A 16,195-nucleotide genomic window follows, 5' to 3' on the forward strand; every position below is an offset into this window, starting at 1 on the left:
ACTACTGAATTGTGAGCTTCCTCAGAGGCTGTGTATGTGTTCTTTTAATACTTATCACAGTGCCTGGTGTAGAGAATAATCTTAAAGTGATCAGCTGAGTGAATGGGATTAACAAGAATCATTTATGTCTATGCAGTTATTTAGTTTCTGTATTGACTGGTAGAAATTAAGGGGTCACTTGCCCTGCTGGGGTTCTTGTGTTGGAGAATGTACATAAGGAAGGGAACGTCTTTATTAAAGGGGAGTGTAAACTTGAATATGCAGAGATTCCATTTCTTCCACACTGATTTTAAACCTTGGGGGTCAACCAGAAGGAAAGTTGGTCTGAGCTCATCTCCCCAGGTGGCAATAGGAGTGAAGTGCGGGTCTGCTTCCTCCACTCCACTCACTTGTAGTAACACAGAGACAGCCATGTGCTGACACAGAAGCAGGACGTGGAGGAGAGCAGGAACCTTCTTTTAAAACTCGAGGAAGCAGCAGGTTTCCAAAGACAGACTGGGTGGAGCCAGCTTCCCAGGCTTTTGAGGGAAAGTAATTCCACCCACTAATCAGACACTTTCCAAAGGGTGTCCTGTTCTCCCAGGTCGGATTAGCTACTCCTAATTCCTTGCAGAAGGAAGAGTTCAGATCCAGAGATAAAGGTGAAAGTTTCCTCTTAACACTTCCCTGACGGGGGAATAAAAAAATTAATTAGAAAAAAAAATTTTTTTTTACGTTTCTTGAGTGAGATCCATATAAATGGTGCAGAGCTGGTTTGTTAGGTCTGTGAATATCTCAATGATTAAGTTGCTTTATGGGATGTATCAAACTTCAGGACAATCCAGAAACATAAATTAGAACGTGTCTTTTGGGCACTTGCAGTACATAGTTTTCTTATGCTCTGTAGACAAAATTCTGTTTTTCTTCACTAACTTTTATTTTTTAAATATTATTTTTTTTAACATCTGTGTTGGAGTATAATTGCTTTACAATGTTGTGTTAGTTTCTGCTGTATAACAAAGTGAATTAGCTATACATAAACATATATCCCCATATCTCCTCCCTCTTGCCTCTCCCTCCCACCCTCCCTATCCCACCCCTCTAGGTGGACACAAAGCACCGAGCTGATCTCCCTGTTTTCTCTAACTTTTAAATAAAACAGTTGTCATTTGGGACATAACTAGCATGCCAGTCAGTTGCTAGAACATACAGCTCAGCTACTAAATTAGTTCTTGCAATCCTAGTTTGTTATGTAGGGTTTTATTGGACATAGTTTTACATTACTAGTTAACATTGGTGTTAACTAGTGTAACATTGATTTGGCTCTCATACTGTCTGAATGACCTCTGTCAGGTCAACCAAACACTTTGAAATCTCAGTTTCTCTGGATGAAAAATGGGGATAATTATACCTATCTTAACCTGCTTCATCAGATTGCTTTTGAAAGCTATAAGAAATGTGTAAAAAATATGTATTACACATACATATAATATATAATTAGTATAAAGTATATTAGGAACTAGGAAGGAAGAAGGAAAGGACCTGACATTTACTGAAGTACCACTATGTACCCAGTAGCCCGCTTAAGTACCTTGTGTATGTAATTTTACTTAAGCTGCACAACGCTGTGAAATAGGTGTTATTATCCACAAGTGAGAAAATGAAATTCTTAGAGGTTTAAGTTGCCCTCTCAAGTAAGAGCAGCAAGTTATGAACCCCAAACTCAAACTCTAGTATATCTGATTGCAAGCCCTCAGTTTATGAAGTACCTTTCAGGTACTAGACACTGTGCTATGTATATTAACTTAGGTATAAGAAAAAGTGAAAATTTTCTTTTAAATATCATTGTATGGTTTGCCCAATAGTTAATAAAAGAAATGAAATATATATATTAAAATAACATATTAAAATAAATTTTTAAATAGCCCAGTCCAACGACTAAAATATCGAAGAAACGGTAATCTTTTCAATTGGGATCAGTTCAATTTGGTAGTAGATTAATTATTCTAGTTTCTCTCTCAAGCCATATCATATGGAATATGGTCTTTTATAAGTTGTCTTTTCTCTCTTTCATTTTAGGTGCTTTTAAGCCCTGTGAACATTTACTGGGAAGCTGGATGATCCGTCTTACTGTGTGGTTCATTTTCTTGGTTGCATTGCTTTTCAACCTGCTTGTCATTTTAACAACATTTGCATCTTGTACATCACTGCCTTCCTCCAGACTGTTCATAGGCTTGATTTCTGTATCTAACTTATTCATGGGAGCCTATACCGGCATCTTAACTTTCCTGGATGCTGTGTCCTGGGGCCGATTTGCCGAATTTGGCATTTGGTGGGAGATTGGCAGTGGCTGCAAAATAGCTGGGTTTCTTGCCATTTTCTCCTCAGAGAGTGCCATATTTTTATTAATGTTAGCGGCCGTCGAAAGAAGCTTATCTGCAAAAGATATAATGAAAAATGGGAAAAGCAATCATCTCAGACAGTTCCGGATTGCTGCCCTGTTTGCTCTTCTGGGTGCGGCAGTAGCAGGCTGTTTTCCCCTTTTCCACGGAGGGGAATATTCTGCATCACCTCTGTGCTTGCCATTTCCCACAGGAGAGACCCCATCATTGGGATTTACCGTAACCTTAGTGCTGTTAAACTCACTAGCATTTTTATTAATGGCCATCATCTACACTAAACTCTACTGCAACTTGGAAAAAGAAGACCTTTCAGAGAACTCACATTCTAGCATGATTAAGCATGTTGCCTGGCTCATCTTCACCAACTGCATCTTTTTCTGCCCCGTAGCCTTTTTCTCGTTTGCGCCATTGATCACTGCCATCTCTATCAGCCCCGAAATAATGAAGTCTGTTACTCTGATATTTTTCCCATTGCCTGCTTGCCTGAATCCAGTCCTGTATGTCTTCTTCAACCCAAAGTTTAAAGAAGACTGGAAGTTACTGAAGCGACATATTACCAAGAAAAGCGGATCCGTGTCGGTTTCCGTCAGCAGCCAAGCTGGTTGTGTGGAACAGGATTTCTACTATGACTGCGGCATGTACTCACACTTGCAGGGTAACCTGACTGTGTGTGACTGCTGTGAATCCTTTCTGTTGACCAAGCCAGTGTCCTGCAAACACTTAATAAAATCACACAGCTGTCCTGCCTTGGCAGTGGGTTCTTGCCAAAGACCGGACGGCTATTGGTCCGACTGTGGCACGCAGTCTGCCCACTCTGATTACGCAGACGAAGAAGATTCCTTTGTCTCGGACAGTTCTGACCAGGTGCAGGCCTGTGGACGAGCCTGCTTCTATCAGAGTCGAGGATTCCCTTTGGTGCGCTATGCTTACAATCTCCCAAGAGTTAAAGACTGAATCAGTGTTTTTGTGACTGTTTCCCCCATCAACCCAGTTCACAGTGTTTATAGAATGAACCCTAGTCTCATCTCTCATCTGGGAAGCACTTCTGTGATCACTGCCTGGTGTCACTTAGAAGGAGGAGAAAGACGGCAGTTTATTTCTTAAACCAGACCTTTGCAAAGAACAAGTGCCTAAACTATCAATGGATGAAAAAATGCAGTGTCCAAGCAATGTGTAGTCTATTTGAAACAAATGTATAACTTGAAAAAGATTCTATGTATATCATAGCAATATAGCGTTAGGTTTGTCTGATCCATAAGAAGCAAATTTATACCTATTTCTGAATTAAGCACAAGATAAAGAACAGCTGTTAATATTTTTTAAGAATATTTTAAATGGTGATTTTGTATAATTGAAGAAAAAGTCTTGCTAATTTTACCTAATGTTTCATCATTAATCTCAGGACAACTTACTGCAGGGCCAAACAAAGGGATTGTTTCCCAGATAGGACTCTGAGAGTGCATGTAGGCATCATCGTCTGGCATTGTCTAATCCATCTCTGACATAATAGAGATTGTTTAAGAGATTTAAATCTAAAACCTGAAGATGTTTTTAAAACAATATTAACAACTGTTAGATTTTAAAAGAATAACCGAACACATTTGTTTTCAGTCATGATACACTGCTTTGTCTCAATCACAGTAATTTTTTCTTCAGTGTTTTGTGATCACACTATTAGGAAAAAGTAAAGGGCTCATTGCTGTGTGAATTAGTAGATTTGGCTAAACTACTTACATGGGACTTTAATAGTATCTGAGGGATTCGATGGCTCCGTGTAATGTTCTCATTGATAAAACACATCCTAATATCCTTGGAGCTATCAGTATTTTCCAGTTTTGTTGGTATGTGATCTACCTATAGTTTAAATTATACAGAAAGTAAATTGTGGCAAGTGATTTCATTTAGTTGGAAGAAATTGGGAGTAATTATGACACAAAGCACTTACATTTATTAGTGAGCTGGATTCTCCTGAACCTATACTATTATATGGAAGCTGCCATACATTTTCCCCCTTACTTTGATTTACAAGAGCCTGTGCAACAGCTCAGGAACGGTGTTCTTGTGCGACAAGCCAAATATGTCACTAAGGAAAAAAAAAGGCATAAAGCTTAGGCATGACAAGCCAAATATGTCACTGAGGAGAAAATAAAAGGCATAAAGCTTAGGCGTCTATCTTTAAAAATCAAAAATTTTACTTGATTCTCACCTATGGACTTCTGACATGTTCACTATGTGGAGTCTTAAAGTTATAAAGGTTCAATATGTTTTTTGAACAATATGCTAAATCAGTAGCAAACCCACTGCCATATTAGTTGTTCAGGAGATACTAAAAAGACATTAAGCTAGATTGCAGTTTAAAAATTAAACTGTATATAATGTGCATATAATGAATTTTTATCTTATGTAAATTATTTTTAGAACACAAGTTGGGAAATGTGGCTTCTGTTCATTTCGTTTAATTAAAGCTACCTCCTAAACTATAGTGGCTGCCAGTAGCAGAATGTTAAATTGTGGTTTATATACTTTTTGCATTGTAAATAGTCTTGGTTGTATATTGTCAGTGTAATAAAAACAGAATCTTTGTATATCAAAATCATGTAGTTTGTATAAAATGTGGGAGGGATTTATTTACAGTGTGTTGTAATTTTGTAAGGCCAACTATACACAAGTTTTTAAATTGCTATCATGTTTGTATATTTACACATCTGATAAATATTAAATCATAACTTGGTAAAAACATCTAGCTAAAAGCTTTTTCTTTTCAAAAGTCATGTTACTGAATACTTTCATTGCACTCATTTAAAAAGTAGAATAGCAGATATCTAAAATATGTGGTAAACTGTGCTATACATATGGTAGGAAATACAATATTGTATGCAGTGTGTTTAATTATTAAAGTTTCTGGAAAGCAATCTCTTTCGCCTTAATTTATACTAGGTATATTAACGAATTTGCTTAGGGTTAAACTAAGCATATTGACGTAAAATATTTTTAAGAGTATTAGAAGAAATGTTGAGAGAACGCTTTGCTGAAATTTAGAAGTGAGGTTTTATTCTATCTTAAGTCTGAACCATACTCACGGAAAACAAACTGTGAAATTTAAGAGGACACCATCAATGGATCTTATTTAAAAGCAAATTATTTAAAAAACTGCATGATTCCAGTTATAGCCAATTGCTCAAATGCAGTAGTCCTCCCTTTCTTCCCTTATCTGAGGTTTCACTTTCCATAGTTTTAGTTGCCTGTAGTCAACCGCAGTCCAAAAATATTAAATGGAAAATTCTAGATATAAAAAATTCATGAGTGTTGAATTGCACACCCTTCTGAGTAGTGTGATGAAATCTTGCGCTCTTCTACTCTGAAACGAGTTATCCCTTTGTGCAGTATATCCTGCCTGTTAGTCACTTAGTAGCCGTCTCTGACTATCTCAGTGCTTGTGTTCAAGGAACCCTTATTTTACTTAATAATGGCCCCAAAGCATGAGAATAGTGATGCTGGCAATTCAGATATTCTCATACTATGCCGAATTTATAAATTAAACTGTATGGGGAAAAAAACATAGTATACATAGGGTTTGGTACTATCTACAGTTTCAGGCGTCCACTGGGGGTCTCGGGACATATCCCCTGTGGATAAGAAGGGTCTATTGTGCTTAGAAATAATTCAGTATTCACAGTCATCAAGACTTCATTTTACAGATGGGAAAATAGAGGGCCTAATGAAATTTAAGTGAATACCTGACACATACAGCAAATTAGAACCCAAACCAGCACCCAGTTCCCCTTAATTTGAGATGTTTTTTGTTTTTGTTTGTTTTAAACTTCAGTATACGTTTGGAATTCCCATAACCAAAAGTAGAATACTATAATTACCCCTCCTCCCATGCCCTAGGCCCTTACTGCCCATACCCAACATCCAGCTTTGGCAGCTGTCAACAGCACGTGGTAAATCTTGTTTCCCCTTCATCCCATTCACTCACCTTCTCTAATCCCTCTGCTCCTTGGATTATTTTGAAGCAAACCTAAAACTGATTGTTTCATCTGAAAATATTTCAATATGTCCAGGGATACACTGTTTTAAATTGTGTCTCATATTGCAATAGGACTCACTGATAATGATGTTATTTTTGAAACAAAGAGATTTTCAAGCAAGGGTCACTCTTCACTTACACAAGTTTACAAAGCCAGCAAAAAACAGGAATTATCTCAAATATAGCCTGAAAGTGAAAATAAATGAGTAGTAAGAAGTTACTAAGTTAATACCCTGAAACTTAAGGGGAGAGGCCCTCTTTCGAGCTTATTTGTACATTTTATATAATGCAACCAAACTTGATTATGGTTTCTGTCCCAGTAATGAAAAGGCGCTGTAATAAAGGAGACCACAGGACTTGATTATGTTCAAGCACCAGCACCAGCGGCTCTTAGCCTCTTAGCTCCAGGATTGTTACAGCATAATGCAGTAGTTGGTCATGATGATGATTCTGAGGCGTCAAGGGCATAATTTGTTTAAAACATTTTAGATCCCATAGCAAGAGGTTACAGTGGAACAGTTTTGGAGTTTAAATGATACAAGTTACCATTTACCATTTTCTCTTGTCTGGTCCTGTGCTAGAAGCTTTGAGAATTAATAAAATATGACTGGGAGATAGATTATTTCCCTATTTTACAGAGGAGTAAGTCAGAACTTGGAAAGGCAAAACAGCTTGTTTAGGGAAAACTAGCAAATAAGAGGAAAACCACAGATTCAAATACTGGTCACTTACATACTAAAACTTGGTGGTTTTTTTTCCTACTATGCTTCAGTAATGTGGGGTGATGTTTGTTGGGAATAGCTTCTCAAGTTTACCCCCTTATGAAGCCCTAAAGTGGCCCAGGGTGATGCTGTTGTTATTGATTCGAGAGATGCTCTCCTAAAAGGTTTTAACCAGATACACCAATATTGAGTAATTGGGATGGATAGAGAATGAAAACTCAAGCCATTTTATTCCTCCATCAATTCTATCACTCATTTAAATTGCTCTAGTTTTCTTCCATTTTCATTGTTTTTACTGAAAATTTTAACAAAGCTTACATTCCATTTAAATAGTTTTAACCATGTCATATTTTATTAACCATAGCTTCTGTCTTCTGGATTGCCCTTAGTTACTATTATTTCTACTTTAATTCTTTGGTGTCAAATTTTGCAGATCTAAATTTCATTGAAGATTTCATATCACTCTTTGGTCAATGACAAATCCTGTGTGCTGTTTTAGCCATTGTCAGTTTTCATTGTGTGATATTTCTACAGCAATATGCATTATGAGCTGGATAAAGCCCATTTACTTAGAAGTGTACACAGTTCTGTCAGCATGAATAAAGGAACCAGCTTTAGTATCTATCACCTCTTCCTTACTACCTTCATCCCCATCCCCAATCCCTGAGGAGAGTACTCCTTCTGAAGTCCCACAAAATGTTTTCATTCCTCACAAAATGCATATAACAGAATATTTTAACGGTATGACTCTTCACCACAAAAGAATGAGGAGCTTGTAACGGCTTGTAACGGCAAGGCTTGTATTTTATGTATCTCCAGTGCTTAGCACAGACCGTAGTACACTAGAGCCTTCAGAAAGACCCCGATGTTCACATGCACTACACAAACGAGTTCCTGTAAGATGCTAGGCAGACGAAGGGCTACCAAAAACAATGAAAGATTGTACCAAAAGTGCATTTTTAGATACACCTCTAAACTTGGATAAAGTTCGCCCCCCACCCCCTAAAATACGGCCGTGTGTGGCCGTGTGCTGAGAGAAATCACGGCTGATCCTTGAAACCCTGACCTTGTAATGATACGGAGTTAGTTTTCGCTCCTGCTTCCCCCCCACCCCCAAAATATCTGCCTTACTCAGTGATAGCACATTTCCTGTACCAAATGAACCACAGCAAACAAGGGACGGGCCCTCCAAGCTGTCAGCCGGGAGCGGGACCTTATCCGTGAGCGGAGCGCGCGGTTAAGTCAGAAGAAGCAGCGCAGGTCCAGGCCAGGGAGGAGGGAAGGCTGCCAAGAGACTGCAGGGCGCCGGAAGCCACCTTCTACAGGGCTGGACAAAGCCCAGGCGGCCTCCACGCGTCGCCATGGCAACGCAAAGTCAGCGCCCGCCCGGATTGGCCGCGCCGCCGCGCGCGGGGCCTGCTGGGAAAGCACGTCCCCGCCGCCGCAGCCCTGCCGGTTTGAACTTGGCGGGCTCCGTGAGGGCTGTGGGGCGGTGGGGGGTTGTTTCGCCCCTTCCCGACTCCCGGTTCTTGGCCGACTGCAGGTCCAGGCCTCGGCCCTCCTCGGACTCCTCCGTCCTCATGGCGGGCGCCCGGGGGCAGGGGCTGGGGGCGGTGGAGGTGTGCTCGCTGTCGCCGCCGCTGAGCTGCGGCTATTCCACCATGTCGCTGTTGTCTCCCCTCGGCCACAAGAGCTTCCCGTTTGACGACGACGACGGTGACGGGGAGGAGGAGGTAGATGTGGACGAAGATGCTCATGACTCAGAGGCCAAGGTGGAGAGCCTGAGAGGAATGGAGTTACAGGGGTGCTCCAGGTAAACCCGAGGCCGCCGGCCGATACAGCCCCTCTCAAGATTTCTTAGACCTTTCTAAGTACTTATCTCTGGCGGCCAAACACCCTCTTGTCTTCCCTCTCAAAGGCTGCACGGGCACCTGCATGCACAGGTGCTGCTGCTTTTGGCACATAGAGTCTGGGCCGGTTCTTACACATGACTACAGATTTATCATCGTTCTTAATCCTTTTTCCTGAGAATGTGATGATTCCTACAGTCTCGCTCCCCAGAGAAACGCACCTAGTCTTAAACATAAAATTTTGCTACAATTTCAGGAGTTTTATGAAAACTCAGAAAACAGACTGGGGACACTAGAACTCTTGTCCAAACCCTTAACACCAAAATGTAGTTTACTGCACCTTAGTGATACCTGGAGCTATTTTGAAAACAGTCTGATTGTCAGTGAAGTATGTTGTAGTAAGCAGTATACTTTTTATGTCATAGATTAAGAGCTGAAGCTTGGAGGCTAGCAATGTCAACTTCAGCATCCAGAGACAATGTTGGGTCTGCTCTGAGCACTGAACAGTAGAAAAGAAGTCATTGAATCAGAGAATGTTAGAATCAAAGGGATTATTAAAGCCATCTTAATTTATTTATTTCTGCAGTTCATTCAGCAAACAGTTTGTGCCATATGGGGCCCATAAACAAGATAGGCATTGTCTCTGCTCTCATGGAATTAAAGCCTACGTCTAGCCACTCATTTTACAGATAACAAAACTGGCTCAGGATACAAATAAAAAGTCTAATTCAAAGGCATACACCTAGTTATTAGCAAAGCTGGGCCTAGTCTCAAGGTATATTGCTCATGTTTTCTCTTCCCTATGCTACGTGCCTATTGTTGGGCATAAAGAAATAGGAGCAAAGGGCCTACCCCTGCAGGAATATCTTTTTCTGGGACAGACTTAGTGATGCAGGTTCATTCAGAGGTAGACTCATTATGTCATCTAAAGGAAGCATTTACAAGTTTCTGATTGTCAAGCTGCACAAGGCACAATACAGGAGATCTAAGACATACAGACAAAAGAACCCATGCTTTATGTGTAAGCAACCAGTTAAACCCCTTTGCTATAAGACATGCATACACAGAGTAAATGGAATATGGAACCGTATGAAGTGACTCACATACACAGTTACAACAGTGAGTCTCTTAAGAATGAGAAGTAAACATTAGTACTTTGGTAGGAATGGAGATCAGTAAGAGTGACCAAGCAAGCCACTTGTCCAGACTGGTTGTAACAACAAGAAAGTTTCAGGAGTCCGTTTTCATGTGGGCCTTTGTACAGATTCTTCAGGATCGAGTTGGTCTCAGTGATTTTTAAAATAAATTTTTAAAATAAATGATTTTAAAAATAATTTTAAAATAAAGTACCTTCTAAGCCTAATCAGCAGGACTAAGCAATGTAGACAATTTAGCAGCCCAAGGAATGATGGCCATGAAAACTACAGCTCAGCTACTGAGACCTTGCATTAGCTTCCAAGAGCCAAAGCCCTGACCAAATGGAGCTCATTACAAGAGGAGCCAGTCATATTTATGTCAAACCAAAGCACGAATGAGCTGGTAACACCCCAGGGCCATAGCTGCCTTCCTATCACAGTTCATCCCCTCTGAATCAAGGCAATAGGTAAGATGTGGTCTGGAGAGAATGCAGGAATTGTCAGGCCTGTGTGTGGCAAGTGTCAGACGCTTATTAGGTGTTCAGTAAACATGTGCTGAAGGAATGCCTATTTCCCACTTGCTAGAGAACAGATAGTTGTGATTGTTTTCAAATGCTTCAGAAAACCCAGCACTTCTTTTCAGGAAAGAGAAGTGTTTAGAACATTTCCTTATTCCTCCTCCCTACCTCTCACCTTTAGTTGGTGCCTTGACAGTTTGGGGGTGATGGGATGAAGAGGGCAGGTGCCTGAGCTGTAGCGGTGAGCATCCTCTTGTGGACCAGAGTGTGGAATTTTATGCCTTTTTTTTTTTTTCCATCCGTCACCTGCCACAGGGATCTGACTGTGGCAAAACTGATAAGGTGAGGCTTTCTTGGGATAGACTCAGGCATCAGCTGCACATGATGGGGTTGAGCTGCAGGTATTTTCGGTGTATAGAGCTGTGCTTAGAGGACGCACTGACCTTCAGGTGTGTTGGATAGCACTGTGGTAAAGCTCACAGGTGACTTCAGACAAGATAATGAGAAATGCTTTCCGGGAGTCTTTTATAATATGCATTGGGCCTGCTATTCATTCAGCTTTATCCTAGAAACCCATTAGGAAACCCGTGCCTTAATAAACGTCTTGGTCATAAACAGCTGCTTATCAAGCCTCTCTTGATTATGAGCAGAGCTGTAGTATACATGCCACACTTTTTGAATACATTTGTTAAAACTGATGAGGCAAGACATGTAATATTTAAAGTGTCATTTTAAAAAGAAAACACTGATCTCACTGATTTCTTCTTTCAACAAACATGTCTTAGGAGGTTACTATATTCTAGGCCCTAAGCTAGACTCTTGAAATAAAAAATGAGTTAAGACATGTTTTCCGTCTGTTAGGAATTCATGATTTCTGGCAGAGATGGACAAGTGACAGAAAGCCTAAGGCACTTAGTCCAGATTTTTTTGCAGAATGAGGCAATAAAGGTTAAAACCTGAGCTAAATCTTAAAGGGAGAGTAGGAATTAGCTATACTCCTCCTAGTAGTACTAACTGACACGTTCCAAATGCTTACTGAGTGCCCGGAACTGAGGTAAGTGCTGTAGTGTGGATCGTTCATGCCACAGTACCTGTGAGGTAGCCACTACTATTTTCTCCACTTAACAGATGAGAAACAGAGGCTTAAAGAGGTTAAAAAATGTACATAGCTAGGAAGCAGCAGGTAGAGATTCACCCAAATGTTTTACTCCCAAATCTAAACTCTTACTTTGGCCGTGTGTGGAGGTGGAGGAAAAGAATTTCAGAATTTTAAGCAAAGCTGCAGAGCACAAGGGCGTGGCATATTCATCAACGTGCCTAAGTTCAATAAGACTGAAACGTAGAGTCCAGATCAGCTATTGGTGGAAGAAGAGGTTGGAAGATAAGCAGGGCCGATTCATGGGTGTCAGGCTGTGGAGTGTGGATTTCATCCTATGGGCAGAGGAGCACTGAAGAATTTTGAGATGGGGAGTGACATGTCGGAAGGATGCATTTGAAGGATGAATCTGGCAACGGTGGAGAATAGTTTGAAACGGAGGGAGAAAGGCCAGTTATGACCAGACAGCAGTTGTGAGGTTGTAGAAGAGAAGAATGGCTTGAGAAAACTGAAAGAAGTAAAATAGACAGGATGGGGTGATTATATGGGTGTGGGACCTAGAGGTACCAAATGTGCATGGGAAGCAGGAGTCAAAGATCTGGCTTCTGGCTTGGCTAACTGGGTGGGTGTTGGTACTCTTCCCCGAGGTAGGGTTATAAGAGGAGGAGTAAGATTCTTCTTGATGGGGAGGGTAGTGAGTGGGTGGTAGATGATTCGACTTGTTTTAGACTGGTTGCGTTTGGTATTTAAGTGGAGCTATTGGATGGTTGAAAATGAAAGTTTGGAGCTGAAGAGCAAGGTTTAGCCTGGAATGCCTGATCCAGGCCTCATCAGCACCTAGTGACAGTGGAAGCTACGGGAGGGTAAGGTGGTGCTCTGCAAGACTGACAAGGAAAGATATAGGAGATAAATGACACATCAACAATGTCCCTTTCCCACTAGAATACAAATTCCATAATGACATGGATGAATGAAGAAACAGAAAAAAACAAGTAAATGGAAGCTACAAGGCAGAAAAAGCTGAGCATGGCAGTGGACGAGGCAATTGGTTGCCTGAAGCAGGAATGTTAGAGACAAAGAGGGGCTGAGTCTATAATAATGTAGTGTTTTGAGCTGCCTGGGGTCCTGAACAAGCTTTCTTTCCATGCGTGCTCATGGTTCAGCTGTTCCTGCTTTATGGGGCTTGTGTATCTGGCCAAGGCCCTGTGTTCTTTATGTATGTATGTTCTCACAGTACTTCTCCTCCCCTCTTCTTTTGAGCTTGAGTGAGTGCTTACTTTTCCACATACCCAGAAGAGACAGACTGACAGAGGTTCGTGGTGAAGACTATGGTAGGAGGTAACCCGACTCTGGGGAGCTGTGGACACCCTATCTGAGAACTGGCAAAAGGGAGTCCACCGAAACATGAAATAATACAAGGACCATATATTTTTGATACCTTTTTATTTCAAAACAATTTCAAACTTACAGAAAAGTTGAGAGTGTAAAGAACTCTGTCTGCCCTTCACACCAAAACCTTAATTGTTACCACATTAGCTTTACCATCCTCGCTGTGTAGGTATGTATTCTTCCCTTCGTGAAGTATTTAAAGGAGGAAAAGGGAAAAGTCTGCTCCAGGATCTGGTTAGAAACATGTGTTGTAATTAGTAGTCCAGATATAAGGTTTTTAAGAATAAAAAAAATTGTTGTAATTGAGGCAAATGGACTGGGTGTGATTTTAGAACATGAGAGAATTCAAAGGCAGTCTGAAGGGTAAACTAATTCAAACATTGGACTTTCTGTTCATGGTTTTTCAAGTGTATATTTATATATGATTAATTCAGCATATTTATATATAAAAATCACAGTATTGTAAATATGTTGTGGAATTCTGCTTTCATTGTACAGCTAAGTGAGTTTGACTGCTAAGCCAAAGAGTTTTGAGTACAAGTGCTGTAGTATCCTCTCTTTTGCAATAGTGTGGTTGGATCCGAAGATAACCAAGAAGAACAGAAACAGGTGCAGTTACCAGAAAGCAGCCTGACACCGTGGGAAGTGTGGTTTGTTGGCAAAGAAAAAGTAGAACGTGACCGTCTGCAACGGAAGGCTCTAGAGGTAAAACTAGACAGTATTCTTTCTATTTAATCCATGAGCTCACAAAGTAGAGCTGCTGTCGAAATTAAAATGTTATTGTTATTATCCCTCACAACAGACTTTTTGCATTTTCTTGTATCAATTTGCTATATTGATATTAACAACTTACTGGAGAAATAATACATGTTCATTATAAGAACATTTGGAAGATACAGCTAAGCATAATTAGGAAAATGAAAATCTCTAATCTTGTCCCCTGGAGATAACTATTGTTTGTTTTTGTGGTTTTAAAAAAAAATTATTTATTTATTTATTTTTGGCTGCAACGAGTCTTGGTTGCTGCACTTGGGCTTTTTCTAGTCGTGGTAAGAGGGGGCTACTCTTTGTTGTGGTGCGCGGGCTTCTCATTGCAGTGGCTTCTCTTGTTGCGGATGGAGCATGGGTTCTAGGCGCGCGGGCTTCAGTAGTTGTGGCATGCAGGCTCTAGAGCGCAGGCTCAGTAGTTGCGGCACACGGGCTTAGTTGCTCCACGGCATGTGGGATCTTTCCAGACCAGGGCTCGGACCTGTGTTCCCTGCATTGGCAGGCAGACTCCCAACCACTGTGCCACCAGGGAATTCCCCATAACTATTGTTAATATTATGGCATATAGCCTTCCACATTTTCTTCTATGTAACTTTTAAAAAACGTGCAAATGTATATTCATATAGTGTCACCATATGTACATTTAACTAAAGTCAGCTGCATATACTTGGTAAAATTTTTAAGAGAAATAAAAATTGAAGTAGAGGCTGGAAATCTATCCCCATATCACTCAGAGCATGTGCCCCAGAGTGAGTTTGTGCTGGGAGGTGGGAATCTTCTGGGCTTTCAGGTTTTTTTCAGTTTCTCTTTGCCTCCCTGCCTCACTTGTGGACATTTTTGTATTCGTAATTCTCTCTGAACTCTGTCCAAACTCAAAAAATAGTTTGAGATACATTTTCACATGAATCCGTCATTCTTTGAACTCTTATCATTTGCTGTTTAGAACCTAGCAGCCAAATAGATTTGGATAGTTTGGCATCCTCCAGTATGTAGACCAACTGAATTCTCTCTATCCAGACACAGAAACCAGGTAGATTTGAGTGGTGAGGGATATGTCTTGTTTTTAATAAATAGGATCACTCTTTTGTAACCTGCTTTTTTCTGCTTATTGCATTATTAATGTTTCTGTATCATTAAATATTTTTATAGCATCATTTAAAAATGGCTAAGATTATTAAAATATATTTAGAATGTATTGAATATATAATAGAATATAGTTAACCAGTTCACTATTGTTGCATATTTAAGTTTATTCTAATTTATTACTCTCCCTGTTACTGTAAAATCCTTGGAATTGAAACTTCGCCCTCCATGATCTTCTTGTGGGGTTTGTTTTTTTTTTTTTTTTTGCGGTACGCGGGCCTCTCACTGTTGTGGCCTCTCCCGTTGCGGAGCACAGGCTCCAGACACGCAGGCCCAGCGGCCATGGCTCACGGGCCCAGCCGCTCTGCGGCATGTGGGATCTTCCCGGACCGGGGCACGAACCCGTGTCCCCTGCATCGGCAGGTGGAGTCTCAACCACTGTGCCACCAGGGAAGCCCCTCCATGATCTTCTTGGAGTAAATTTTCCATTTCAGTTTTGAAACTAGTTGTTCTTTCTGTGATGGCTTTCTGGCCAGGTAGGCAGTCTTGGCATGATTCAAATGATTGTAGAAGCCAGTACGTTCTGCAGTTTCCCTATTGCAGTATACTTTGTATTCTAAGTACAAACTTATTCCTGGAAAAGTACACAGTAGTACTTGTTTCTGCTTAGAAGGGCACAGGACTTGAGAAAGACTTTATGGTTTGATGTCAGGCAGGCTTATTTAAACTTTTACACTTCCATTTCCTCATCTCTACAGTAAGGATAAAATAATGCTATCTGGTCACAGGGTTTTTTAGAGCAGCGGTCCCCAGCCTTTTTGGCACCAGGGACCAGTTTCATGGAAGACAGTTTTTCCACGGATTTGGGGAGGGGGGGGTGGTTCAGGAGGTAATGCGAGCGATGGGGAGCGGCAGATGAAGCTTTGCTCACTTGCCCAGCACTCACCTCCTGCTGTGCGGCCCAGTTCCTAACAGGCTGCAGACCAGTACTAGTCCACAGCCTGGGGGTTGGGGAACCCCGGTTTTAGAGGATTAAATGAGACAAATTATAAAGATGGCTGGTGTTTTTATTGGTATTGTTATTGATATCATTGCTAGTCACAGTCTTTTTCTTTCTCTTTTATTGAATTATGGTTGATTTACAATGTTGTATTAGTTTCAGATGTATAGCAAGCTGATTCAGTTTCATATATACATATGCACACATATATATACACATTTT

The 16,195-nt window shown here is 40.6% G+C and overlaps 2 protein-coding genes across 7 annotated transcripts in view; both read left to right on the forward strand.

The window, feature by feature from the left end:
* LGR4 (leucine rich repeat containing G protein-coupled receptor 4) overlaps positions 1 to 7,854 on the forward strand; it is a 99,542-nt gene extending 91,688 nt beyond the window's left edge. For 3 of the 6 annotated variants that reach the window (XM_022583735.3, XM_089915030.1, XM_089915029.1), the window contains one exon: positions 2,059 to 7,854. In XM_022583735.3, the coding sequence (XP_022439443.3) occupies positions 2,059 to 3,335 (1,277 nt within the window). In that variant the 3' untranslated portion in view covers positions 3,336 to 7,854. The remainder of the gene's footprint in view (positions 1 to 2,058) is intronic. The other 3 variants (XM_089915027.1, XM_089915028.1, XM_089915026.1) reach the window with 1 other exon arrangement.
* Positions 7,855 to 8,494: 640 nt separating this feature from the next.
* CCDC34 (coiled-coil domain containing 34) overlaps positions 8,495 to 16,195 on the forward strand; it is a 54,470-nt gene continuing 46,769 nt past the window's right edge. The window contains exons 1-2 of the mRNA XM_022583738.3: positions 8,495 to 8,946; positions 13,692 to 13,827. Coding sequence (XP_022439446.2) covers positions 8,495 to 8,946; positions 13,692 to 13,827 — 588 coding nt within the window. The remainder of the gene's footprint in view (positions 8,947 to 13,691; positions 13,828 to 16,195) is intronic.

The sequence above is a fragment of the Delphinapterus leucas genome, chromosome 7 (genome assembly GCF_059928025.1).
Source record: "Delphinapterus leucas isolate spDelLeu-1000000601 "Yukka" chromosome 7, BTC_Dleu_Yukka2, whole genome shotgun sequence".
Classification (NCBI taxonomy): domain Eukaryota; kingdom Metazoa; phylum Chordata; class Mammalia; order Artiodactyla; family Monodontidae; genus Delphinapterus; species Delphinapterus leucas.